General features: G+C 45.8%; 2 protein-coding genes and 1 long non-coding RNA gene across 4 annotated transcripts; 1 reads left to right on the plus strand and 2 right to left on the minus strand.

The window, feature by feature from the left end:
* Nucleotides 1-1,222: 1,222 nt before the first annotated feature.
* LOC111846305 (charged multivesicular body protein 1b) lies at nucleotides 1,223-7,267 on the plus strand. The gene is made up of 8 exons (XM_072717575.1): nucleotides 1,223-1,416; nucleotides 2,354-2,451; nucleotides 2,546-2,692; nucleotides 4,017-4,085; nucleotides 4,255-4,362; nucleotides 5,395-5,438; nucleotides 5,760-5,832; nucleotides 5,993-7,267. The coding sequence occupies exons 1-8, from the start codon at nucleotides 1,401-1,403 to the stop codon at nucleotides 6,035-6,037; spliced, it is 600 nt and encodes a 199-aa protein (XP_072573676.1). The 5' UTR covers nucleotides 1,223-1,400; the 3' UTR covers nucleotides 6,038-7,267.
* A 7,116-nt stretch (nucleotides 7,268-14,383) lies between these two features.
* LOC111846299 (uncharacterized) lies at nucleotides 14,384-17,788 on the minus strand. The gene is made up of 3 exons (XR_002838857.2): nucleotides 17,382-17,788; nucleotides 14,808-14,893; nucleotides 14,384-14,592 (listed from the first exon to the last, which is right to left on the minus strand). It is a non-coding gene; the product is annotated as an uncharacterized lncRNA (long non-coding RNA).
* A 1,567-nt stretch (nucleotides 17,789-19,355) lies between these two features.
* tbx22 (T-box transcription factor 22) lies at nucleotides 19,356-27,075 on the minus strand. 2 transcript variants are annotated; one of them, XM_023816455.2, is made up of 8 exons: nucleotides 26,680-27,075; nucleotides 25,838-26,000; nucleotides 24,262-24,363; nucleotides 22,907-23,081; nucleotides 22,598-22,762; nucleotides 21,663-21,727; nucleotides 21,285-21,370; nucleotides 19,356-20,986 (listed from the first exon to the last, which is right to left on the minus strand). In XM_023816455.2, exons 1-8 carry the CDS (start codon nucleotides 26,855-26,857, stop codon nucleotides 20,409-20,411), a joined length of 1,512 nt encoding a protein of 503 aa, XP_023672223.2. In that variant the 5' UTR covers nucleotides 26,858-27,075; the 3' UTR covers nucleotides 19,356-20,408. The 2 variants fall into 2 exon arrangements, with proteins under 2 accessions (XP_023672223.2, XP_023672224.2); XM_023816456.2 differs by lacking the exons at nucleotides 25,838-26,000; nucleotides 26,680-27,075 and adding an exon at nucleotides 24,849-25,005.
* Nucleotides 27,076-27,397: the final 322 nt, after the last annotated feature.

Genomic DNA, 27,397 nt, shown 5'->3' on the forward strand with positions numbered 1-27,397 from the left:
ACTTAGAAGCCTCATCCTACATACACATCAATTTTGTTTAATCACCAATATAACAAACAGAAATCAATAAGGATACTGGTAATTCTTAGAGCAAACCCTGTCTATAAATATGTGTTTGCCTGTGTGTGTGTGTGTGTGTATTTACCATCGAAATACCAGTTTAACAGGATATTAGTTATTTGCAAAGCGTATAAAACGTCTGTCTTTTGTTGAAATAAATTATACCACAAACAAGGTTCAAGCCATTCATTAAATGTTAATGGGAGCCTGAAATAGTAATTTCTTCGTCCGTCTAGATAGATATAGTCACAGAATTGTGGAGTGTCGAGTGGGACTGGCAGGCTGGACGGACCCAGGGAGATGCTGCGCAAGCTGCGGCGATACAGCCACACTGAATATCATATCAAGCAGCCGGTGACTCATCCCTCTCAGCTCCCGTGATGTAGAAACGCAAACCTAATCATCAATCAAAAGCGCTCTCCGTCAGCACGGCACTTTGCTCTAGTCACAATCATGCTCATTGCCCATAGGTATCCCCACAACCCACTCCCACGCACGCAGACATGCACACACGCCAGGCGTGACGGGTCCAGTACGTGGGTGAAAATAGAGTAGGTACAAACGGTATTTTATGTGACCAGTATCTTCGGAGCAGGTCGAGGCTTTAGCGATAAACTTTATTTGTGCTCGGCACATTAAGATGCGCTTGCTATTTTAACGATCACTGTGAATTGTACGTGAACTGAAATTCAGAAAAACAGTCATCTCAAGTGGCATTTATTTCTTAAATGTCCCGTTAATGTAAGTACGTTATATGGTTCCTTTAAACTTATCATCTTTGCCGTGAAGCATAACGTTTTTATTTCTAGTTATACACTACCACCTTTTTCATTTTTATTAACGTTTATTAGACGTTACTCAGTCTAAAATATTCGCCATGTGAATCCCACATTAAGAGGTAGGTAGCCGTTAAAATTACAGATCCTAACATGTTGCGAAATGATAGGCTGGTAGGCTTTCACAGAGATGGGAGGAAAAATGTTTCCCTTAAGCAGATGTTCTAGATAAAAGGTCAATCAACTCGTTCCCAAAATAAAATATTGACGTCACTAAATTTGTTCCGTAACGAACTACAAAGTCTAAAAAAAATCCATGCGCACCTTTCCTCCCCTCCCTCGAACTGGGTAGTAGTTATGACGTCGTCAAAGAACGACGCCTATAGGGGCGGGGCCACGTGACGACACAATGGCGGCGGCGTGTAGCCGGAAGTGTTGATTCGGAAAAAAAGAGTGAAGCATCGCAGGGGGGAAGCGAATGAAAGTCGGGAAGCGTCGTTTCTCACACGCACGCAGAAATTTAGGCTTAGGAGCTCCGAGCGAGCCCCAGCAAAGACGAAAATCATGTCGAATATGGAAAGTATCCTTTTCAAAAGGGGCCGGGAGACACAGTTAGCATGTTAGCCGGAGTCTCTAGGCCTACTGCAGCATTGAGTAAAGAAAGCCGGCTTGCAGCTTAGTCATGTCCGATATGTTGGAGACGCTTTATTTTCGGTACGCTTTACTTAAATGACTTAAGACAGGATATCCAGGAGATCATCGCTCGGCCTGTAATTAGGTTAGTTAAACGTTATGTACTGTTTAATGTATCTTCGTCAAAGGGCTGACAACAATATTAGCTGATCGTATGACATCAGTGGATACATTGAGAAGACCGTTATGTCCTGAAATGTATTACAATGGAAAACGTTGCGTAAAGCTTCGCAGCTAACGAGTAATTACACACTGGATTATTAAGATAAATGGAGCGTAATTGTCAGGCCAGGGCTGATGACGCCTTTTGCCTGAGAGGTTCACTGTAATTATTACGTGTATAACTAGAGTCCCTTTGTAGACTGTTTCACAAGGATGCCAGGAGACGCATATTTTCCATTTATAAACATACGAAGCACATTCAACTGTTGATCTCGATGTGCCCAGTAATCCATAGTTGCCTCGTCAGTCGTGTGTCACCGCAGTGTGTCCTGCACTAAGCTTTCCCTCCACATTTCGGTGAGGTACAAACTGCCAACTTCCGAATCAGTGTTTGTCTTTAGACAAACCCCCTTTAACACTCATTCTAGATGGCTGGCCCATTACTGTGTTTTGGTTAAGGTCCAGATAGGGAACGACGAATGGGATTTTGATCTAGTCTAGTACCAGCGCACGTTCCTTAACTAGAGGGCGACGGGATTATTAATCAATAAATCCAGCATTATAGCAAAGTGTCATGTTTTGTATGTATCTACGTGATGTGCCGGGTTAGGTTTTTGTCTTGGACATGCTGTGTTGTTGATCTCCCTGACCTCCGATCTCAGAACATTTGTTCAACCTCAAGTTTGCCGCCAAGGAGCTACAGCGAAACTCGAAAAAGTGCGACAAAGAGGAGAAGACTGAGAAAGCCAAAGTGAAGAAGGTAGGTGGGGGGGCTGGCAGCTGTGGCAATGGGGTGGGGGGGCATTATGGACAGGGGTGGGATTAAATCAGCTCCCCCGTCCCTGGGTGTTCAGGCCATTCAGAAAGGCAACATGGAGGTGGCCCGGATACATGCAGAGAACGCCATCCGACAGAAGAACCAGTCCATCAACTTCCTGCGCATGAGCGCCCGCGTGGACGCTGTGGCTGCCAGGGTCCAAACAGCCGTCACCATGAACAAGGTAGAGTGGCCCTGTGACTCATCCGCTGCGGTAGTCAGTCGCTGTTCCCTCACGGCTCACGTTCCCCCCCCCCCCACCCTTTTGAAACACTGCTGCGTAAACGCTGCACTGTATAGTGCATTGACATTTATTTATTCGACGCACACCTTTATCCGATATGACTTGCGGGTCAGGGTGAATAATAGGCACGTTAGCTGGCATGGTGCGGAGAGAAGATGCAAAGCGCATCATCGGCCGGAAATATGCCACAATATGGGGGAGGGGGGTTGCAGCTCCCTGCTTTAAGATAATAACCTCACTGTCTTGCCTGAATGGCTTTAATGCTCACATTATGTGCCTTGGGTGTTATTCATTCAGGGCATTTTTTGCTGTCACCTAATAGCTGCTTTTATGCTAACTTACAGTTTTTCGCCATTTAAGATCTGCTGCAGTTTGTGGCCCCAGTTCCCATTCCAGGACCTGTGTTGTTGTAAACCCTGTCCTGCCAATCAGAAGGCTGCTTTAATGCCTACCAGAAATGATGGGCAAATAAATGTTTTTTTACACAGCAAAAAGCATGAACCTCAGGGCGAATACCGTCTGTGTAGTGACTCTGTGGTTAGTCATCAATGCAGCTGGATATTTTCCAAAGCGATCTGGTGTGAGCTGTTATCAAAGGTGACATGGTGGGATGCTTTCAGTAGTTTGGAGCCGCAAGCCTCTGGGTCTGTCTGCCCAGACGCAGTCGGATACACAGGTCACGATCACTTGATTAAAGCGACAGGGAACATCGATTGGCTGTGCTTGTAACGCTGGAGGTCTGGATGGAGGCTCGCTGCTGATCGTCATTTATATCGAGCCCATGCTGCGTTTAAATTAGCAGTGGAGTCTGGGGTTACCTGTGTATCCGTGTCAGTGTCCGCCCTTGCGACCGGTTGTGGCAGAAAGGCCAAACTATGTGTCGTTTTGGTAACTCAGTCATTTGCGTCATTTGTGCAAGGTATGGGTTGTTGTTTAGTCACCATAGGCAGTGGTCAGTGTTTGGGGGTGGGGGGGACTGGGTGGCCTGTCCCTGCCTCAGTGATACACGTTGTTCATCTGTACCATCACAACCCCCTTGGTACTATTCCTGCAGCACATAGATGATGGATGCAGAGGTTCAGTGTTTGCAATGTTCTGTGTAGTTCTGTGCTCCAGAGGGGTTGTTCTTCAGTTCTATTGATTTTAATTTTTTTTTTTTTAATTTATGGGGCTGTGTTGAGCTGTGTGTTTCTCTCCAGTCCCAGTGAGGGCTGAGGGGAGGGGGAGGGCAAGCACATTGAGACCAATGCTGTCTGTTTCCCAGGTCACCAAATCGATGGCTGGAGTGGTGAAGTCCATGGATGCCACTCTGAAGACCATGAACTTGGAGAAGGTGAGGAACGCCCATGGCCATCCCTGCGTGTATTCACCAGGATATTTGGGAAGGGGGAGAACTTTCCAGAACTGTGTGACAGCCATGTGGAAACTACCCCCATATTTTTCTGACTCGAAAGCCGTGTTTCCTTGCTAAATTATGCTGCCCCCCCCTCTGGTCGCAACAGGTCTCAGCCCTGATGGACAAATTTGAGCAGCAGTTTGAGACACTTGATGTGCAGACAGCACAGATGGAGGATACAATGAGCAGCACGACCACACTGACCACCCCGCAGGTAGGGCCTCGCCCCGTCCCCGCCCTTCACTCAGGCCGCGTGAACAACAGGCCCCGCCTCCAGGCTTGGCACCGCTGTCTAATTGGCACATCTATCTTTATGCTACCCTGCAGATCTTCGGAAAGCATTCACAAGTGGAAAAAATATCACTACCTGGATAGTGCTGCCCTCTTGTGGTCATGCATGCAAACTGTCAGTTAAATAATATTTTAATCAACATTGTTATTGTTCATATGGGCAGTGAAGTTACAGTAATTCTTATAAAAATTGGCCAAGTGTGGAAGGAAGCCATAAAGTCATTATGCAGCAACCCTTTTCCATTGAGAACCTGTCAGACACTTGTAGATATGCAAACCTTTTATACAACCTTGCAACAAAGTGGTTTTGGGCTCTTGGAAAAGACACATAATTTCCAGCTTGGGGGTGTGCAGAGCAGAGAGAGATAATGGGCACCTTTTTCCTGTTTTCTCCTCTCTGTTCTTGGAGGAAATGAGTTTGCTCTTTAATGGATTTGTGTCCAAGTCCCCGGTCTGAATTCAGAGCCTGCAGTTGATTCACTGTCTGTGCCGGTAGTTTGGGCCACTCGCCGACATCCTGAGTCAAGCAGCCGGCAGACGCGAGCTCTGTACCAGCTCTACTTCATCTCTTGTTCATCAATCAGGGTGGGGTGTAGTATGAATTAAAAATTAGTCACGGCACATATATCCAGTCATCCATCTATTTTCAAAGCAGTTGATTCAGTACAGAATCACGATGAGCCTGGAAGCTACTGCCGGAAGCGCAGGGCTGGAGGCTGACGACAGCCTGGATAGGATGCCAGGACCAGAGGGCATTTGTGTACCGATAAATCTATCCTCATAATTGCTTCCGTGGAAATTGTGCCCTACATTGTTTATATTTGTGTTGTTAACTTTCATGCCTTTGTGTTGCTGTATGCTTGTACTAAAGCTGTAAGCCTCCTGGCTTGGCACAGAAGTCTGTGTTGCAGATTCATCTCTTTGTTGTGATGACGCTGGTCTTTGTTTATCCTAGAACGAGGTCGAGAGTCTGATGCACGAGATGGCTGACGAAGCCGGGTAAGACGTGGCCCCTAACTTCACTGGTTTATAGCTGCCCCCCCCCCATAAATTCTTGCGGAAAGTAGGCCCCCCTAAAGGCATCGGGCCCCCCAGGCCTTGGGCCGGACCGGAGAACTCGGCTGGAAAGCGTGGGTTTGCATTAAGTGCTGGGGAATTTGCTGAGAATAGCTCCGGAGGCACCAGGGTGTGAGTCGGGGGGGGGGGGGGCTGTACTCCCCATGCCAGCTGCCTTCGCCAGCGGGATGCTCCGGGAGAGACACTCGGCAGATCGGCGAATCCTCCGCCTGACGCACGGCCCGTCCCTGCTTGTTCCCGCAGGTTGGAGCTAAACATGGAACTCCCCCAGGGTCAGACGGGGTCAGTGGGGACCAGCGTGGCGTCCACAGAGCAGGTACGCACCGGCCCGTCCCCCGCAGCGACACCACAGGCCCATGCCATTGGTTAATGGCTCGCAGCTCATCATAGCTGTGTAGAGGATCTGTTTGAAAGCTGCTGTTAACACATGATGCTGGCTTTCTGTCCCCCCCCCCCCCGCCCCCCCCTCCTTCCAGGACGAGCTGTCACAGAGGCTGGCCAAGCTCAGGGACCAGGTGTAGCAGAGCCTAAGCACCTCGTTGCTGACAGGAAGCCTGGATCTTCTGACCTCAGCCTTGAACGTTCACTGAAGACCCCTGGACATCCCCCCCCCTTACTTTCTGACTCTGAGGATTGCCCTGTCACTGTGGGCTATTCAGGACTGAAGACTATTTAATTTTTCTGTTTTCACACACGGCAGGGGGGGATAATGTGAAGGTAAAATATATACAGTGATCCCCGCCTATCTCGGAAGATGCGTTCCAGACCCATCAGTGATAGGTGAAAATCCGCGCTATAGAAAGACAAGCTTTAAACACATGTAAACTTATTAAAACAACACATATGATATGTGGATGTCGGGCTAAGGATATGAGTAACATAATAATAATACGTAATGTATACGTATGCGTATGTGATTCCATTTTAACGACGGCTTTATTCCGAGGAGCTGCCACCCTCTTTCCTGTTTGACTAAAGGAAAGTGATGCGCTTATATTCTTTTCATCCTTCTTGATGTATCGTATCGTCGATTCATTCAAGCCATAATGGCGAGCGACGTCCGCGTAACGCTTTCCTTCCAGAAGCATATCCAGGAGTTTTACCTTCTCCTGAATGGTCAAGGTCCTCCTCTGGCGCTTAGGCTCACTACTACCAGAAGGCTTAGAAGATGCAGGACGCTTGGGAGCCGTCGTAGGGCTTAAAACAGAATGAAAACAATCGGATCACAAGCAAGGTACGCGACACGCAGAGAACTGTCACGCGTCGGGGGAAAATCACTGCATATTTACTGCATATTTAGCAGGGGATCACTGTATATTTATATTATAACTGCAATAAAGGTGTAGGTATGTATACTACATCCTTATTTACAGTGTGTGTGTGTATATATGTATAAACATAAATATAAACATGCAACATTAACATATATATACATATATGCAATATAATGTAGGCATATTTTTATTCTCTTAGTTTGTGTATTTCTGCATTACTGTGTGTGATGCATGTTTTCGAGCAGCAGCCGCATGGATGAGAGATGATTGGGAGCCTCGTGGCATTATGGGTGAAACATGCCTGTGTGTCGCAGAGAAATCATCCTGGATGGTGACCGTCAACCTTCCTGCAAAGAAGGTTCCAGTTTTGGTGATCGAAAGCTCCTGTGTTGAATATTTCACTTGATATTTCAAAAACTTTCCTTAAGTTTGAATTTCAAAGACTGCGATGAGAGATATATATATATATATATATATATATATATATATATATATATATATATATATATATATATATATATATATATATATATATATAATGTAACTTTGCATCTAACTGCTACTGTTTGAAGTCTTACTGGAATATCACTGTGTGACCTTGCATTTCAATAGAATCAATAAACTATTTTTGACATGACTTAGTGGTGGGGGCACAGTTACTGTGTCATTCTGCACACACTTTGAAGCCCCACCCCTAGTGCTTTTTGAAATTCTGGTTGCCTACGTTTGATTGGTCAATGTGAAGCATGGGACAGGAATGCTTCCATAAATGGTACCAGTGATTTGATTTTGCTTAGATAAAAGCAGGTGTGTGTGCGTGGAGGTCAAGCTGTCCTGTACCTGAAGGTCACATCTCCATCCAGATGCTCCTCACAAGGAGGGCTTGTTCACACTGAGCTCTCGGCTCCTTTCCCCTCCAATCACATGCACTGTTGCCACCATGAATGCACCTATTGTCTGTCCTTGGGGGGGCCCACTTCTAATTGTTTTTTTTTTTTTCTCTTCATGTTACAGCAGCTCTGCCTTTTAAATCCAGGTCTCATTTCCACCTCGCATGTCAGAAGCTTCCCAGGATGCCAGAATGAAAAGATCTTCGCTTTAATTGCATCCCTGCGTGCTTTGTGCCTGGTGCCGATCAGCGCGTAAACGCGCCTTTAGGGTGTGAGATTAAAGCGCACGAAAATGTCACACTGACTGCTTGACAAATCCATATTCAATGACTGACGTGGCACCTGCTGCTATCTGTGGGAGTAACTGCTCTTGGTTTTCCTGTAATTCCAAAAATGTCGCCCCGCTTTCAGTCAGAAGCGCTAAGCTAAATCCTCCCCACCCTGCACTATGTTCCGCATGAGCTCTATGTTCTGAGGGCTGCCAGCTCCGACCAGGGAGATGTGATGTTCTTTCACACCTGGTTACAGGAGACTCCCTATCTCTGATGGCCTGTAGCAAGAAGCTTCTTTTCAGATGTGGGAATGAAAGTGACTGGCATTTATTTGGGCAGCGGGCACATACTGATCACCCCTTTTCAGTTAAAATTACCCCAGAACTACAAAATGGCCGACTGCTTGCAGCATGACTAGGTGGCGTCTGTTTCCCTTGGACCGTTGCCAACCTGGTTACCAACGCTGGGATGTTCCCCAGTAATGCCTTGGCTGTTCAATAGCCAGCACTGCACCCCCCCCCCCACCCTTCCCTGACGAGAAACAGATGAGGGGTCAAATGTCTCACCTGTGTCGGAAGTGGCCCTCGGCCGCTCGCATGCCAGGTCATCATTGGCATTGCGGTTGGGGGGGGGGGGGTGTTCATGCTCAGCTGCAAGCAATTTCAGGCGCCGGCTGTGGCCCACGCGCGACGGATGCCCCGAGTAACCCCGCCCCCCCCCCCACCTTGCTGAACACTGCACCGCCTGACCTCTGCCTCACGGACGGACCGTATCCCAGCCAATTACAATCAGGCGCTGATGGACAGATGGCTCCCTGGTATAATCGCTGCCCCATCCACTTGTACCACCAGCTGTAGTGGCAGGTATAACCCCCCCCCCCCCCAACTGTACAGCCTGTCTGCCCATGTTAGGTGTGAGGGGCTCTGTCTTTACTGGCTGTCCTGTACTCGCTCTCAGCAGTGCTACAGCATTGAGCTACACTGTGCTTGTGACTGTGCTGAGCACCTCTGTCCACCTGGGCTTTTACCCTGGATTTTTCTCATAAACTGAAGCCCAACCCAGGAGCAGCTTCTCTGGAGGGGGCCTTTGGGCATCAGATGGATATTTGACCAGATTTATAAAATGCAACCATTCCCCCCCAACAGTGGTGCAGTGGTTAGGGCTGTTTCCTCACACCTCTGGGACCAGCATTTGAGTTTCCGCCTTGGCTCTGTATGTGTGTGGAGTTTGCAGGTTCTCCCTGTGTCATCGTGGGGTCTCTTCCAGGTACTCCAGGTTCTCCCAACAATCTGTAAAACATGCTAAGGTGAATTGGAGTTACTAAACTGTGTGTGTGTGTGTGTGAGAGAGAGAGAGAGACAGAGAGAGCCTTGCGATGGATTTGCCCCCATCCTTAGTTTCCTGTGAGTCCCTCGCGACCCTGAATAGGACAAGCAGGTACAGAAGATGGATGGAAGTATTCCCACTGAGATGGGCCAGTGTCCCTCATGTCACCGCCCCTGGCCCAACCTTATTGTCTTTCTCTACAGAACTAACCCTTTATCTAATACTTCGCAGTGTTCCTCTGCAAGATAATACTCCACAGTGTTTCTCGACAAGATGTCTCCTGCGGTCTTTCCTGAATGTGGGCCTTTGACTCAGCTGAAGGATGCATATGGACTTCCGGAATCAGTCAGGCTTGGGGGTCGTTTACAAGGTGTAGCAGGAGGGGGGCGCTAGCAACACCATTCCTCAGTCATTCTCTGGGGATGCTGATGCCGCGCTGAGAGGACACGGCCCTGTGATGACACGGGGCTAACGTGGCACTTCCCCTGCCCCCTCCCCCCTGTACATTTATGGGCCGTGCTGGGGGGGTGCTGGGGGGGTGGTGAGGCCTCTCGGCATGCTGTTTGATATATTCAATTTTGACCTCGTCTCCTGACACGGGAATCCTAGCGTTGGTTCCACTCGCTGCTGTGAAGCGCGTGTGTCCAATCACTTCAGCACGGGGGGGTGGAGAAGCCTTCCTCAGGTACCTCTACACAGAAGGCTTGTGTTCCGCGGCTGTTGCATCCTCGCCGATTGTTTACTCTCCCCCTAAATGGCTTTTTACTGCCTTTCTGTGGCACAGCTGGCTCCATCATTCCCCATCTTCTGCTTAACGCCGACCAGCGCCCCCACCTCCCCAAGCACTATCTCCCATTTGGGACGGTTTCCCGTTACAGGCCTATGTTACATTCGCTCACTCAGACTCACTAACCATGAGGGAGCCGCCTGCTACCGCCGGCAGTGCGTCCGCTGAGCTGAGAGAAGAAGCCCAAGAGCCGCGTGGCGAGAGAGAGACATCGAGAGACATGGAGATCGCTCGCCGCCACGTCGCCGCTCATCCGAGTCTGGCGGCACATTTGTGGGCGATTGTCACAACAGGGTGACGTAAGAGTCAGGCAGCCTCAGGTGGACGGACGGCCCGCAAGGAGCCGATGAGTGTCAGAAAGGACAACCATGGGTTCCTGCAAGGACGCCGGCTGGAGTGCTTTTCCATCCCCGAAAGGACGTCAGCCTCTTGATCCAGTATATCCGGAGAGCGAGGGAAGCCCGATGCGCGGTGGCTCTGTGTAGTCGCGCCCAAGGCCCGGCCATGCCTGGATGCGGCAGCGCGAGCAGATGGTAAAGTGCTTGCCGTGCTGTAGTTAGTCACACTCCTGCGTCTCTAATTGAATTACCGCTGACAGCACCCAGCGGGCCATGTGGGGGATCCGCGCTAGCTGCCGGGGCGGGGTGCGAGTGCGGAGGGGGAGGGGTAGGTCATCCCCTGAAATCAATTACCAGTAGCAAGGCGACGAGGGCCCCGGGGCCCGCAGCAGGCGCATCCCGGATTGACAACGGCATCTGCGGCCGCCCCCGGTACCCTGACCCTGGGGCGGCACTTAAAAGTCAGGTGCCGGGACCCGTGTAGAGTAGGCCGGCACTAAATCACCGCAGTGGCCACTCGATACTCGTCAGCCAGGAGCATCATGGGCAGGGGGAGGCCGTCCTGCGCTGAGGGCGGGGCCCTTTGCCCGGAATGAATCACCTGTCATGCACAGGAAGCAAGTCGATTCGACCCGTGTCGGTCCTCCTGCCCGCTCCCCTGTCTGGAGGTCAGGTCTCTTCCCAAAGGCCGGCATCATTTCCACGACTGCAGGTAGGGTTGGACGATCGCGCAAGTGGCAACCACAACTGCAGGGGATTCGTTTGCACATGAATGGTGGCCAGTCGGGCGGTTGCCAGGATGGCCCAAGCACTGCTCAGTCAATCCACGGTTCACTTTCTGGTCTTGAAATATGACAGGCATGCTTCACCCAGCCATAAATGAAACAGAAGCTGATTGACAAAGGGGTGTCCTGCCGTGTGCTGGTTTCCAGTTACTTGGTATGTGGAAGGTCTGGGGCGTACCTCACCAGCACTGCTCTTCCTAACCACTAACCCCACCTTCCCGACTCTGCTGCAGGCCAGACATGGAAAACGTGTTTTCTGAACAAAACTATCCACCATCCTGCCTGGCCCAATGAGAGCGCCCCCCCCCCCCCCCCCCCCCCCCACACACACACACACACACACACAGTTTGGGGAAAGAGCAATCATCAAGAATTCAGAATACACAAACATTGGATGAGGGGGATCTCCACAGCCGCTTTGTGCTCCTGCTGGGACTTCAGGCCTGGAGAAGAGATCAAGGCTCAGCACAAGTTCCACTGGGATTGAGGGGGGGGGTTGGAGGGGCCAAAGGGGAGCCCCAGCGGTGACAGACAGATAGGGTCAGAATGTGGAAGGCGTTTGTCGGGCCCAGTCGACTCCCTGAGACTTGCTGACAGCTATCTGTGCACTTCACCCCCCTCCCACGCCATCAAGGAAGGGGGGGGGGGGTACCAACAGAGGGGGGAATGGGGAAGCCGGGTTGATGCTTCCAGAAGGAAACAAAACTATTTGGGAAGCAGGGGTTCTGCCGGGTTGCTGGAAGGGCCGGTTTGTGGCGTCCAATGGGAGAGAGACTGCGGGACAACTGGGTCACAGAACCACAAAGCTGGCATCCACTGGACAAGGGCTCCATGCTGGGCTGGGCGGGTCTGGCCATTCCAGCCTGTGATGGGCTTAACTGGGCCGGCGGTCCAATTACAGCATGGTGTCTGGGCTATATGGAGGAACAACGTAACGATTATGGACTGCTTTCTTGTTCCCCACCCCCCCTCCTGACCACCCCCCCTCCTGACCACCCCCATTTTCAATAAGTCAAGAACAGCAGAATACAAACAGAAACCTACATCTATAATGCAGGGCCGCCTGCAGAAGATTATGACTGGGGGGGGGCATCAGGGGTGAGTTATATTTAAGGGGGTGAACAGCGGTGGGTTTGTTGTTTCTGGGACCCTACAGCCAAAACGAGAGAGAATTTAAAAAAAACTTCAGGCCTGGGGGAGCAAGGCTGGGTGTTGTCAAAACAATTTACCACCCCTTCCATAGAAACCCACCATGTCTTTAAATTTAAACATTTATTCAATGAGTCAAAAAAACATTTAACCTAATATAACCATTATCCAACATTTAAAGACTAAAGGAGTATTTAGATAGAGGATTGGTCTGCTTGGGTCTTCTCCTAGAATCCATCTATTGCTCTCGTTGTCCCTTCAGAGACCTGCCAGACTTTTCCCAGAAGGTTCCATGCCTCCTCCACAAGAGACGGGCACATGTGGAAGTTTTTGGGCGACCTTGGTGTTACTCACCTCCCCAGCTCCGCCTTAATGATTCTGTTTCTTTACCGTTCCTTCACATGCAGAGGTCATTAATTCATCAGCTCGACCATGGATGATGCCCCTGATCTTCTTAAGAAGGCAGAGTCAACAACAGTGCTTAATTTGTGCCGGATCCTGCCAGAACGCTTTCCTCTTTGATTTTACTTTCCCAGTTCCAGCGCTTGTTTGCAAAGATCTGGCAGCTGTCTGGTTTTAAAAAAATAAAAACAATAACATAAAATAAAATAAAAATAATAATAAAATACATATGTATTTAAAGTTACCAACCAATTTTCATGCAATTTCACGTCCAATTACTTTACATTTAAAGTAACACGTGGCGTGTTTTCAGCACCGTGTTTTGTCCGCATTCCAGAACCTCCACCCTTCCCTTCTCCCTTCTCCTTCCGGCACCTTCTGATTTACAAATGAAGCGCCAAGGCTATCATGTTTTGAGACACCAACCTGGCTGCCATTTTGGCTCCATGAGGACCGTTAACCTAGACCTACCTGCAGTCAGTCTTCACATAGACTGCTGCAAGGTCCCAATCTTACATGTAGGATGACATCACAAAAGTGTGAATTGGGTTGGGGGTTCAACCAAAGTGAATCCGTCTTTAATAAATGTTGCCATGGGTCATGTGTCTGCCACTGGGCAGGCTACAAAGGGCATACCGAATCCCGTTTTCCCCGATGGTCACCTGATAGCGACTGTCCCCCCACGTAACTGGGACAGGTGGTCGACACATGCCGAGCAAAACACTCCCCTGACCCCCCTCTGACCACGCATTTGTTCACGACTTTTACGGCAGGCATAGCTGACGCTGAAAAGTCTGCAGATCACCCCTGCTGCGCTCCCTAAGGTCCTCTTCATGCAAACGGTGCAGCTCTGCACCTCTGTGATATACACAGAGAGTTCAGTTCTGTTCTGGGTCTCTTGTTATTAATTGCAGTTGTAGTCACTTGCTACCAAAGGGAAACGAAACACAAATGTTTGGTGTTGCAAAGCTGTCACTAATTAAAAAGCACCCAATGAAACTACTCTCAATGAACTACTTAACTCAGAACAGCACTTTTAGAACTATAATTTGGGTTTCAGTTAATAAGTAATTGAAAATCATGTTTTATTCAAAACTACTGGTTGTGTCTAATGTGATATTTTTTGTAAATAAATGAAGTACTGATTTTTGTGGGGCGGCATGGTGATGCAGTAGTTAGCACTGTTGCCTCACACCTCTGGGACTCGGGTTCGAGTGTCCGCCTGGGTCACATGTGTGTGGAGTTTGCATGTTCTCCCCGTGTCGTCGTGGGGTTTCCTCCAGGTACTCCGGTTTCTCCCCACAGTCCAAAGACATGCTGAGGCTGATTGGCGTTGCTAAATTGCCCTTAGGTGTGCATGTGTGAGTGAATGGTGTGTGAGTGTGCCCTGCGATGGGCTGGCCCCCCATCCAGGGTTGTTCCCTGCCTCGTGCCCGTTGATTCCGGGATAGGCTCCAGACCCCCACGACCCAGTAGGATAAGCGGGTTGGACGATGGATGATTTTTGTTATAAAGCCAATTAATTTGCCAAATTTATACTGAATTAAGCAAGCGCCCCAAAACTTTTTGTAAGCACAGTATATATGCATACCGTACCAATCAAAGGTCTGGACAAAACTGCTAATAATGCATTAGTCTCTGTTTTACCAATGTTATACATCTCAAAGTAAAAGGCTTCGATGCAATGAAGTAATACATGTCAAATACTGCATCAACCAAGAGGTGTTCAACATCTCAAAATTTCCTCAAATGTAGGACTTCTCCGAATAGCTCCCTTTTGCTTTGATGATGGCATTGTAGACTTTCGGCATTCTTTCAACCGGCTTCCAAATGTAGCCACTTCTCAAAACGTCCTGAAAGAGTTTCCACAAGTACCAAGTTGGCTACGTTGCTCTCAACATAAAAAAGTACTTGCATAACCTCAAAGTGGGCTTAGTGTGATTATGTCATTGAAAAACAAATTTCAGTAGGTGTGTCCAGACTTTAGACTAGTAGATAGATAGATGGATGGATGTTTACTGCAGTGATGTATGGCCATATGTACACAAACACTGCTTGCTTCATGTACCTGTTAATTTTTGACAGGTGTCAGAAAATTTCTGTTCTCTTCCTGATGACCATCATGTTCGCTGAAGAATGGCACACTCTGGACAGCTTCCACAAATTCAAAAACACGAAGAAGAAGATGAGGAAGAACAAATGTAAAGAGCACATGCCTGGTCAGGGGAAGTCCTGGCTCTTTTCTGGGGGAGGCGAGAGCCCCCCCTTACCAAGCTGTTAGAAGAAGCCGTTCTTTTCACATTAAACACCAGGCGTAATTCAATTTCACCAGCAGCTGGTTTTAGTTTAAGCTGAACAACACCGTTCAGTCACATCCCATAAGCTGACCTGATAAGTAACCTCTTCTTTATTGAGTTTGCAGAGAAAATATGAGCCAATGTAAACCTTGCATGAGCGGCCTAATCGGACCCGAACCAGAGGAGGACCAGGGATGGTACCACATTAGAAGTGTGGCATGTTGGACATGAAGCCCAGTATTCTACAGCTTAGCCGCAATAGCACAAACAGGGACCGACAATACTGTGGTTTGTGGAAAAAACAGCCCAATATTAACTACGATTGGGCTTTTTCTCAATGAACTTCCTAATTGATCAAGGATTCACCTGCGTGCAATTTACCACATTTTGTTTTACTTTAGGCCTGGATAAACAGCAAAAGACTCATTATGTCACTCAGTACACTCAGAAAAAAGGGTAAAAAGTACCTTTGCCGGTCACTGGGGCTGTACTCTCAAGGGTCTGCCAATTGTACCATTAGCTGCAGGTAATTGTACTTGTTAAGGTACAGAAATGGAATCTGAGGAACATTTCTGTATCATTAATGGTACATTAATGCTGTTTGTACCTTTGTGATGTTCATCAGAGTCAATTTCTGTACCTTAAAAAGTACAATTACAAGGCTACATCCTCAGTGACAAGCAAAGGTATACAAATTTTGACACTTTTTTTCTGAGAGTGTATAAATCCAACTGCTCCCTAACTTTTTCAATTTTTTACACATTTCATCCCTAAGTTCTAATGAAAGCTTCAAACACAAAACATTTTCAAGCAGACGTGTGTTCCTGAGCAAAGGCAAATACCATTGCAATGGGTCTCATTTATTAAAGGTTTTTGATCAGCAAACTGTTCATGGTTACAATTCTAAATTAATCCAGAGCCTTTCAAAATTTCTGAGTGCACTCTGGTCACCTCTGGTTGCCACAGCTGTATATTAATTCTGCTTTATTCACCACACAGATTATTTTTCCTGAATACACACCCACTCAGATGAGGAAAAAGGCTATAGGTTAAAAATAAAACAAAGCGGGTTTCTAACTCTCTTTCTTTTCTGGTATCTTTGGTATAGACTTTTTTTTCTACGTTATCCTGCAAGTAGAGCGAGAATTTAGCAAACCCAGACATTCAAGTACATACATGTATGCGTGCTCTTAATGTGATGGTAATTTTGCCCTGTCAAATATGTCAAATTTGTGAATAATTTTTCCTTAGGGTCTGCCAGTAACAAGCTATTTATACTTGGTCCTTGTGTGTAATTTAAGTGGGGGCGAATAGTAGCCTGGACTCACCTCAAAAAAGATGTGGGGGGGATCACATGAAAATGTGTTTCTGCTGTATGAAATCAGCAAACTATTTTAACTATGCTATTTTAAACGTTTTTCGTGATTACAGGATGCGTCGATATAATGTTTAAAATAATGATCGCAGTTTTTTTTAAGTTTTTAACTTGAGCTACATTAATAGCCGCAAGTTGTTCTTTACGTAGCCTACTTTAAGTCTTTTACACCCTTCTGTGTTAAATGTGAATAAGTGCACGGTTCTTCGCTGTTAAGCTTATATATAAATATCTACATTTGACCTTAAGTTTTATTCAATGACTAACTTTGGAAAGATAAGAAAAAGTAGTTAGAAACGGATAACCAAAAGAGGCTACCGTGAAACTTGGTTAACAATATATATAGGCTATGTCCACCACTTTAAACTAAACGATCCGACATACTCGCAGAAATAAAACCGTTTCATCCGCATACTTAAAAGCGGTAACTGTCCCCTAAATCGCCATCCACTGCGTACTTCCACTGTAAACGTCTCAAATTAATTACCGCTTTGGCCCAGACTACAGAGGAGGAAAGACGTAATGAAAGCCAGACTGTCAAATAATCACAGTTTGTAATTCAAGCCTCCTCGGATGACAGGGAAGGTAATGCGTGATTTTGGGGGCAGCCTACGATGATCAAGCGCAAAACGACAGGTGTATCTGATTTAGGACAGCGGAAACGTTTAATTGATTAGACAGGTGCATGCTGTTGACACATGGTTATCAGAACAGAGGCAATTACACCGACATTGAATTTATATAATTCTGACAAATGGGGGCTTTGGGCATGTCGTGTGATTCCGGGGAAACGTCAGATTCAGTAATCGTCAGCCCGCGCGACACGACCCCCGCCCGGCTGATGGCGTCCGCAGACTCGGCCTTTAATGAAAGTCCGCCTGGCCGCGGACAGACGGGAGTTTCTCCCTGGCCTTACCAAGCATCAGCCATTATCCCTTTCCTGCGATTTCCAAAAACTCGCATATGTTACCTCGATGGCATGTCGAAGTTCTCTGGCAGTTCAATTGCAGGACCTTTTCCCTTTCTATTTTTTTTTTTTTTTTTTTGTGGGGGGTGGTTGTCGCCTTTTACTAAACTTCCAAAGGTGTAACAAAGTAAAAATAAACACTCACGCATTTTCCACTATTTTGGAGGGCACCAATTGACCACAATCAGTCTGTTTTATAAATTGATTTTTTTTCCGACTGTTTAGAGAAACATTCCTCCGAAGTCATTTTTTCATAGGTCTATTTTTTTTTTTCTAAAATCCCGTCAAATCGGCCAGTTTCTTCTGAGCTTTAAAGAAGCGGGCCGTTTTAGTGTAATTTAATTTGGACTGGTTATTTTTCCTCTAGAAGTGCATTCGGTGTTTGCGGACATAATGAGCGCGCCGCTCCACGTCCCTTCCTCCTCCTGCGGCTCTTTATTAATACATCATGCGCATGGCTGCCGGACTCGGCTGGCCGCCATTCAGATACCATTTACCTCGGTGATCCCGCGTAGCCTTTTCCCTGCGGTCGTTTTTTTTTAAAAACGTGATCCCTTGTGAACAAATTCTTGTAAATTCAAACAGGCGTCCCCTTGTCACTACTGAGAATTTGCGCGATAACATTTCACTGGCATTTACCTATTTACACCACCTGTATAAACTTGCCTTCAAAATTAAATATATATGTAACTGAGTGGTGGGCGCGGATTCCTCAGCTATATATGATCGTCCTATGTAGAAAATTCAAAGTGCCCCAAATTAAAAACCTATGCTAACGTTTATGTATAGCCTACGTAACAGATTTTTTATATGTCAGCTATTACATCAAAGAAATAACAAAATTCCCCATTGTCTCTAACGTTGACGAATAAATATGTACTTTCTTTACAAAGTAGATTTTGGAACCACTAAAATTGTTGTCTTCGCAAAATAAGGACAAATGCTATATGTTAAATATTACATGAGTATTAGGCTATTTTAGCAATATTAAATTTATAACGATGCCTATGTTGTAGACGTAGACGCAATATTTCCTTTGATTTTACATACTCACTTCGACGTGGTATTAATACCACAAAGACCCATTTCGTTTTCAGAATGTATATACCTTTAGGCTGTAGTATTTAATTTGCAAAGGAACATAGTTAATTAATTGAATTTTCCGAGGTATTCAGATGAATTAAGTTACTGGAAAAGGGCACAGTAACGCACGAATCTACAAATGAGCAAATAGTCAGATTTAATATCGTGCTATTGTACAGTATGCACGTTCTAAAGTAGGCCTAATAAGCTAGTTGGCTTTCATTAAATAGAAGTTATTCTTTATTTTCTCGTGGCGTAAAGTATTCGTATATAACACATATAAATTGATTTTGTAGTTTTCTCCGATGGTGGGATTTTAGGGGAAAAAGGCATATTCATACATATGAACGCAGGCCTGCATCTTAGCAGTAGACTGTAGAACGTTAACGATAGCTGCAGAATGACACTGAAGAATTTTAGTATTAGAAATTGCATTTGTAAAATTTATGCATAAGGCAAACTACACTAGAAGTTCATGCATGCATTCGGCAGTCTATAATGTAGGCCTACATACGGATATGTGTGATTGGACACGTGCAGAAAAGAATCCACCATATTGATGTTTTTCTTTAATTACTCTGATCCGAGAATGACAGCACAATTTAACATGTGGTTTGCCTTGAGCTGAAATCGATGAAATGTTAACATAAATAAAACCAAACTGTTTTTGAAGGCCCTTTCTACGTTTTCCTCTACAGTTACTTGTATAATAAACTCAGATGAGTGTTTTCATGGCAGGAATGTTCAGGATTTGAAATTATAGGTATATATCCCTCAGTCACAGAGCAATCACAGGTTTCTATAAACTAAAATATTTATTAACAATTCTGTCCAATATACATCATATATTTTGTACAATTTGTACAGGAATATACAGTTCTGGAAGCTTTACAATTTCTGCTGCTTATAGGGATACTGCAGTTTAAACTGGTACATTGCAGAGATGTAGAAGTATTAAAGATACTTCTATCCAGGAGAAACCTACCTTTGTGTTCACTAGCTGTAGACAAATCACATTCGCATTTAGAGACGTTCAAAGAATTGTCAGTTGGGTCTGTTTTCTGACACTGCTCTGTGTGCTGCTGATCGCTCTGTGTGCTGCTGACCTCTGTGTGTGCTGCTGACCTCTGTGTGTGCTGCTGATCGCTCTGTGTGCTGCTGACCGCTCTGTGTGCTGCTGATCGCTGTGTGTGCTGCTGACCTCTGTGTGTGCTGCTGATCGCTCTGTGTGCTGCTGACCTCTGTGTGTGCTGCTGACCGCTGTGTGCTGCTGACCTCTGTGCGTGCTGCTGATCGCTCTGTGTGCTGCTGACCGCTCTGTGTGCTGCTGACCTCTGTGTGTGCTGCTGATCGCTCTGTGTGCTGCTGACCTCTGTGTGTGCTGCTGACCTCTGTGTGTGCTGCTGATCGCTCTGTGTGCTGCTGACCGCTCTGTGTGCTGCTGACCTCTGTGTGTGCTGCTGATCGCTCTGTGTGCTGCTGACCTCTGTGTGTGCTGCTGACCTCTGTGTGTGCTGCTGATCGCTCTGTGTGCTGCTGACCGCTCTGTGTGCTGCTGATCGCTCTGTGTGCTGCTGACCGCTCTGTGTACTGCTGGTCACTCTGTGTGCTGCTGACCTCTGTGTGTGCTGCTGACCTCTGTGTGTGCTGCTGATCGCTCTGTGTGCTGCTGACCTCTGTGTGTGCTGCTGACCGCTCTGTGTGCTGCTGACCTCTGTGTGTGCTGCTGACCGCTCTGTGTGCTGCTGATCGCTCTGTGTGCTGCTGACCGCTCTGTGTGCTGCTGATCGCTCTATATGCTGTTTCACCGCACCTCAGCCCCAGCGCTGCACACATAAATGGAAAGGTTGTGTGTCAGTTTCAGGAGCAGTTCTTGAGCACTTCAGGGACCGGTCAGGTCTAGAAAGATTTCTTTGGCAGGAAGAGAGTGGTGGGGGGCCAGGACGGTCAAAGACAGTGGTTAATGGTGGGGTGACAAAGTGCCCGGGGCAGCAAATTATCGGCGGGCATCAGAGTCAAGCCGTCAGACAGTTTCAGGTGCCGAGCTGCACCTGGGAAGTGGGTTCCTGTGGGGAGGCTGTATCCGTAGAGGCTGTAAGGAGGTGGCAGCTGCTGCTGCAGTGTCTCGTGATGCAGGTACGGCTGGTGGATCACAGAAACCCCGGTGCCTTGGAGACTGTGCAGCGTAGGCTGGCAGGAGGGTCCAGCGGGTAACCTTCGGAGGCACTGGGCCCTGCAGCTGGACTCCTTCTTCCGGTGCAGGGCAGACAGGAGCTGAAAGTCTGCCACGGGCCGGCACTCGGAGAGATCCCGCAACTTCTCAGGCCCCGGAAGGCCATAGGGCCTGGCCGCTAGCAGGCCGGCTGACGGGGACGCCTTGTAGCAGAGTGGGAGGGTCAGGCCGGGTAGCGCAGTATCCGAGCAGGGAATGCTGAACGGGAAGGAGGGCGGGGTGCAGGCGGGAGACAGGAGACCCTTCAGGGTGGACTGGGTCCCACAGGAGGACAAATACCCAGAATTCCCTCCTACAGGAAACAGGAAGTAGATACGTATTGGAATCCAGTGTAGCAGACTTGAGTACCAATATCTCTACGTCTAAATTAGTGGTATATCTGGGTGGGTGAGGAATTGCCCTCCTCTATCAAACAGTTTTTTTTATTGGCTCTTACATTCTATTCCTTTTATTATCATTACCTTAAACTGTTAGTGACACTTGTTGATTAATCCGTGGTGCAATTATGTTGGGAAAGGTGCTACATAAGAATAAATTAAGCTGAACTTAACAGAATATTGAATAATATTTTTTAAAGCAATGCATCAGACCGTGTGGTTCCATGGAAAATCCTTTCAGGTCGAAACCAAGAGGATTCCGCCACGGGTAAGAGTCAAGCAGTCCGTCCAACACCCCCCTACAAAGATGAGAGAAAAGGAGGGGTAGCCTACAGTGGATTTTTTTTCCCAAGTCTGGCTTTATTTTCTTCTCTTTTTAAATAGAGGCCTAACCAGTAGCTCCAATAACAAACGAAAATGTGCTGTGTAACCTTGGCCTCCGCGGATGATGTTTACATTGTTGAGGAATAGCTATGGGTGCCTTGCAGTCAACATTACATGACGTGTTTGGCTCCCTGTCTGCATGCTAACTTTACCATCCGTCTGCGTGGCACAATCCCAGCATCTGACACTCATGACCGTTGCTGATACCTGTTTCTCCCTGGGTCCCTGAAGCCTTTGGCAAACGGATTCCTGTCGATCTTCAGCTTGGTGATCTTAGTGAAGAGAGGATTGGGTGTAAATACACATCCTAGACGCTGAGGACTGCACAGCCAGTCCCTTACGGTCCGTAACTCATAACTTCACATGAATCTTATGGCCATGTTAAACGGAACACACTGAAAACAACGGGGATCTTTTTTTATAGTGCCTTTCACTGCCAGCCCTCCTTGAGCCAGCCCAGTTAAAGGCAGTCACTAAGTCCCTCACAATAAAACGATCACTTGCAATAAAAGCAGTCGCTCGTGGATAGCACTGGAAGCTGGCGTTCAGTCTTGGGGGGGGGGCAGGGGGCAAAAGCTGCCAAGGATAATCCTGCCTATGAACCTCCCATTCCCTCTTCCTGAATTCCCAAATGGGGCATAATGGTTCGGGTCTACTGTCGGTGCTATGAGCTGAATACGGTTTTATGATGCGGTCCCAGTCTCGGGCGCTGTGGGATGCGGCGCTGCTCATACTGGTATGGCGAGGGAATGAACCAAACATAGCTGAACCCAGTGGCTTCTGGGATGCGAGACACAGTCCCGCGGCACATTTCACATAGAAACCACAAAGGGCTTAAATAGATTAAATGAATTCCATTGTCACAATGACCATATATTCCCTCACATATTTATGCACATTATAATTATTTCAAATTTCACTATTTACAGGTATTTTTATATTTTGTCTTTATAACAATTAAATGATACGCAGCAAATGAACGTGTGCCCTAAATGCTGTTCCCGTTTATGTCAGGAAAATTTTGTTCATTAGGCATTCCTAAGGTTATCAGAAATTAAAATCGCTGTAAATATAGACAAGTCAATTCTGATTTCGATATAAAGTAAAAAAAAAAAAACGTGCTCCATTTAATAGTTCAGTACCTGCTGATTCTGGTAAGCCGTGACGGTCGTGAACTGGGTTTCAGGGAACGAGAAACTATGCACACCTTCGGCGGGCAGCGACTGGATCTGCGAGAGGTCCACTCTGGGGTCATGCTCGATGACGTGGATCCTCGGCTGGTACTTGTGCATAGACTGCAGAATTATCTGTAATCAAACATTTTAATGTGCTCCGTTCTCAATCACACCCCCTTCAGGTGAAACATAAGATTTTATTTCCCCCCTCTTTTGGGACTACTTCATAGAATATGCATGAAATAATAATAGTAATTAAAAAAAGACTCCACCCACATGTCCCTTATCGTCCAGCTCGTTGTTGGTCAGTTTGACGCGGTCGAAGCTAATGACCTGACGCATCCAGGTCTCTCCGGAGCAGGGCGAGTCGGGGTGCACGTACAGCCGGGGCGCAATGCACGAGTGGTCCGTATTGCCAGCCACCATCCACTGCGAGCTGTGGTACACGTACCTACAGCGGGCATGACGCAAGTTAGAAATATATTATCATTATTGTTATTGACAGGCGGCAAATTATGATGCATCAAATGCAATTTTTTACCACGTAGCCTATGGATGGATACATGGATTTTATTACGGACACAGATGAGTCTGGACCCGAACACGTTTTTCAGTGTACAGACGGGTACTAGTTAGGTATTAATATTACAACTGTTGTTTTATAGTAAAAATATGTATGTACTCTTTTCAAACAACGTTTTAATAATAATAATAATAATATTAATAAGGATTTATCACAGATTATACGATTACAAAAACTTTGGGATTTAAGAACCATGTTAAAATGCCAGCTAGATTTTTTAAATTAGGCCTACGTTTAATTTTTAAACCCCAAAGAGTGATTATTATTATGATTTAGCTTCTTGCAAAGTTAATAAATTATTTAAATTTATTGTGCGCTTTAAATTTTAATTGTGATTCACTGAATAGCATAAAAAGCCATTTTCGCATTTCCTATGTCCACACAAGAAAGTAGAAACCCACTCGTCGAAAGACTGTTTCTCCTCCAAAATTCTCCGATTTCTTTCCTGGACAAGTTGGCAACAAGAGGACGCGTGTGCGCAAGTGTACAATCAAGTTAAACTTTACAGAATTTCTGGGTTTAACATTTCTGTCTCTGTTTTAGCTCCTTGAAATATTCTAAGCACCGTGTGCGTGTTTATGCAAAACATGACCTTTTGCTCGCTGTTCCCATATTTTACCGAGATGAAAGGACGTAAACGTCAGCCCGACTTTTATAGTTGGGCAGGAACGCGCGCGACATATCCAATGTCTCCGTCGGCTTGCACTGAACTTTCTAAACTTCAGACCAGACGTTGACCCGTTTAAGGTAATCTTAAAAATTAAATAATGAGCGTTATATTTAATCAGCGTTAAGCTGTTTATGACTGTGAAACCAGACAGAAATGTTCACTAAATAACCCATATAACTAAACGCTTTAACCTCGGTTGCCCCTAACCATATGAAATACGACTAACAGCTAATATATACTATAATGCAAGAGTATAGGTTTCTTCACACATGGCATTATCAGTTATAATAACTCCATTGCAGTTATACAGGGCCCTGCTTCCGCCAGTATCATTTAACAACATATAAATCGATTTATATTTGAGGTATAAAAGGTTACCTGTATCTTTTTGAGTCGACGGGCGTGATATCCAGTGCGATGTAATATTGCTTGAAGGGATCCAGACTCTTCACTTTTACACGAACGGACGGGAACATTCTCCTGCCCAAGAAACGTATTTATTCTTTAAAATTGTTTTTGCTCATCGCGCAAAAGACTTCCTATTTTAATTACTTTAAATGTTATAATGTAGCATAGGTCTATGAAATACTGAAGGGATACCGTGCCTTTATGTTTTCGCTCCAAACGTTTATTTATTTATCTATTTATTTATTTATTTATTTTTTGTTATACCTGTATACCTTCTCCGAATTTTCTCGGGTTAATATTGTTATAGTAACAATCCTCCTTTAGGTAGTGAATCTAATCTCAACATCATTAACAACATTTATCACAAATACCATGAGGCTGTTATACTCGAAAAATCAAATTAGGTGTTCTTATTTGTATCAGCTTAGGATAATCAAAAATAATACAGAACAGTCTAATTTATGGAATAAATTAATTATTAATGATGAAACAAAACGTTACTGTATGTATTCCTGGGTCAGGTTAAGGTGGCTGTAAAAGAATGAGGTTTACAGTACAGCCTGGACGTCCTGGGCTTTTGCAGGACCACCTGCTTCATGCTAGGGGCCAATAAATTTCCCGGAGGTGAGCCTCCGAGCGGTGTCACATATGTAAACTCCCGTTTCGGCCTTTGCTCTGCGGCACCGCGCTGCACTTCCTCGGACATATAAAACACATGACAGATAACCAACTGCGTCGAATCTGCCGAGGCGTTTTTCAGAGTAAACACGGTCTGATATTTATTTTCAAAATGCCACTTTAAACATTCTGTTTAAAGCCGCAGACTTAAATAATAGTTAAATAAGGTTATTTGTAGCTGTATTAATGGTTCATGACGATACGAAACGCACCGAATCATATCTGAACTCATCTTTCCTTTCCTTTCTGTTCCAGTCAGACTCTTAACTGACATGGCCTTTCTTATATATTTAAAAATGAGAGAACTAGTCTGATATTAAGGTCCTACCAAATCACACCTGTTCCACAAAGAAATCAACACCGTCCCCTCATTCTCTTAATTATTTGATTTACGTCTCAAAATCAAACCATTAGGTCTAAATATATAGTTAAGCACCATAACTGTTCTGAGGCCTATAGACCACAGATAGACCTAATAATAATTCATGATCTACTCAGTATCATCATCAATTAAATTTTGCCAGTTCTATTTTGAACTTTTACGAGATGCAAAGTGTCTTTACCGGTTTAACTGTAGGCTATTAATCAAAATTGAAACACCCAAGTCACGTCGCCTAACGTGTCAACTAAAAAAAGCCATGGCAATAGAAAAAACAGAGTATGCGGAGTGTATCCCCGAGGCCAACACGGAACAGGATAAAAATCCAAGAAAACAAGCATAAACCGCGATGTTTTTGCTTCGCGAGTAAGTGTGACTGTCCATCGCTCAAAACTAAGGTAGTTATAAAAATCTGCATATTGTTAATAACAGTGGTTGCAACGTTTACGGAAATCTCCCAAAGCTTTTCTCGCGTAGCTGTTGCGTTACCTCCCGGCCTTCGTGATGATCATCTCTGTGCCGATCTCGTGAAATCTGTTCCACAGGTCGGTCCCCTGGAGCTCCACCGCCACCTCCTTCTCCTGATCACACTCATCTTCAGCGGGTTCCCTCTGGGCCAGGTCACCTTTCCGTCTTCTCTCTGTTTCGTTGTCTTTTAGGGGAAGGTGCGTTAACTTTTGTCTGCGATTAGATTGCATGTGGCGTCTGGTTCGCGTGTTGAGCGGCCGATTTCATCAGGCTAAAAGTATTTAAATGCATGAAGATGTAGCTTAAAACACATGTTCATTTACGGCGGTTTGCCATCTATTTTGCAAATAGTAATCGTTTTATATAAACATAGAAACTGAGTTTTAAGAGAATTTGTGCTAGATTTATACTAGAATTTTCAGATTTTTGGCAGTCATGTGTATAGCCTATATTATATAAAGTTTCCCTATAATCGAAAAAGTTAACTGCACAGCACTATTACATTTTGATGCATAACTCCTGAAAACTACCGTCTCCGTCAAAAAGAACCGTCTAATTTAAGTATTATCACAATACTCTGCATTAACGTTATATTATATTACATAATACAATACAATAGTTATATACGGCATACATTTAAACGCCGTACAATATATAGACCACATAAAGTTATGTATTAGTATTTCGCTAAATGCAACTGGACCTAACATACATTAGTCACGCAGTTTTTGTTGCAGTGTATTTTTAAAATCTAGATTAAGGTATTACAGTTAGTGGTGGTATATGACTACTTTCTGTGCACTTTGTGCAGGTAATCTGAATGTCTAAAATTGGGGTAGTTGCTTGTATTAGGGGGCGCCTACCTGGCTCCTCTTCCTCGCTGATAACGGTACATGCGGGCATATCCTGCTGCTCCGCGTTCCGGGGAACGTTCTGCGCGTTCTCTTCTTTCCTGTTCTCTAACTTCATCCTCTTGCACGACGCTCTCCCCACTAAGGCTTCCACTGAGAAAGCGTGAGCTCGGGAGCTTAGACCCTGCATTTCTGAGCCGGCAATCACAATCCAAGGTCTTCCTCAGGAGTTGTCCGCGTGTGTTCACACTCTCATCTATAAAGCAGGGTGCTCCCCCCGCCTCCACCGAAGGCTCCCCTTGAATCCGTTTCTTACTCAAGGAATCATTCACTTGACATGCCTCGCCTGTTCCTACAGATTTTTAAATCTCCGGCTCGTTTTCCCTGATGCAATCCAATGGGTGGTTAGTATAGTTGCAGGCTTTCTCCTGACCACCGCCCCCTTATTCATTGTGTGTATATTCTTCTATATTAGTACTTTGGGGGGCGGGGGGGGGGGGGGGGACGTGCTGTCCACATGTTAAACTGCAAGGCGCCAACTGGATGACACGAGAGAGAGAGTTTCGGCAATGTAAAATCGTTTTATTTTGTGTGTGATTCAGGTCACAATGATGATGCGAAAGTTAAAAACTGTAATCCAACTACAGTGCTTCTACAACAAGAATTACCAGCGTTGTGTGCCATTAATCATTAATATAATTATGATTACAATAAACTTTGTTCTGTAATA

This window comes from Paramormyrops kingsleyae, chromosome 10 (genome assembly GCF_048594095.1).
Source record: "Paramormyrops kingsleyae isolate MSU_618 chromosome 10, PKINGS_0.4, whole genome shotgun sequence".
Classification (NCBI taxonomy): domain Eukaryota; kingdom Metazoa; phylum Chordata; class Actinopteri; order Osteoglossiformes; family Mormyridae; genus Paramormyrops; species Paramormyrops kingsleyae.

Bases quoted from the DNA above. Each gene is read 5' to 3' on its own strand.
- LOC111846305 (XM_072717575.1), top strand. The intron at 4,086-4,254 runs GTGAGGAACGCC...TGGTCGCAACAG, and splicing joins AGACCATGAACTTGGAGAAG to GTCTCAGCCCTGATGGACAA. The intron at 5,833-5,992 runs GTACGCACCGGC...CCCTCCTTCCAG, and splicing joins GCGTGGCGTCCACAGAGCAG to GACGAGCTGTCACAGAGGCT.
- tbx22 (XM_023816455.2), bottom strand. From the start codon at position 26,857: ATGCAGGGTCTAAGCTCCCGAGCTCACGCTTTCTCAGTGGAAGCCTTA. The intron at 22,763-22,906 runs GTGGGTGGAGTC...GTTTGATTACAG, and splicing joins AGCTGGACGATAAGGGACAT to ATAATTCTGCAGTCTATGCA. The intron at 21,371-21,662 runs GTATCAGCAACG...TCATCTTTGTAG, and splicing joins AGGGACCCAGGGAGAAACAG to GGGGGTGTTGGACGGACTGC.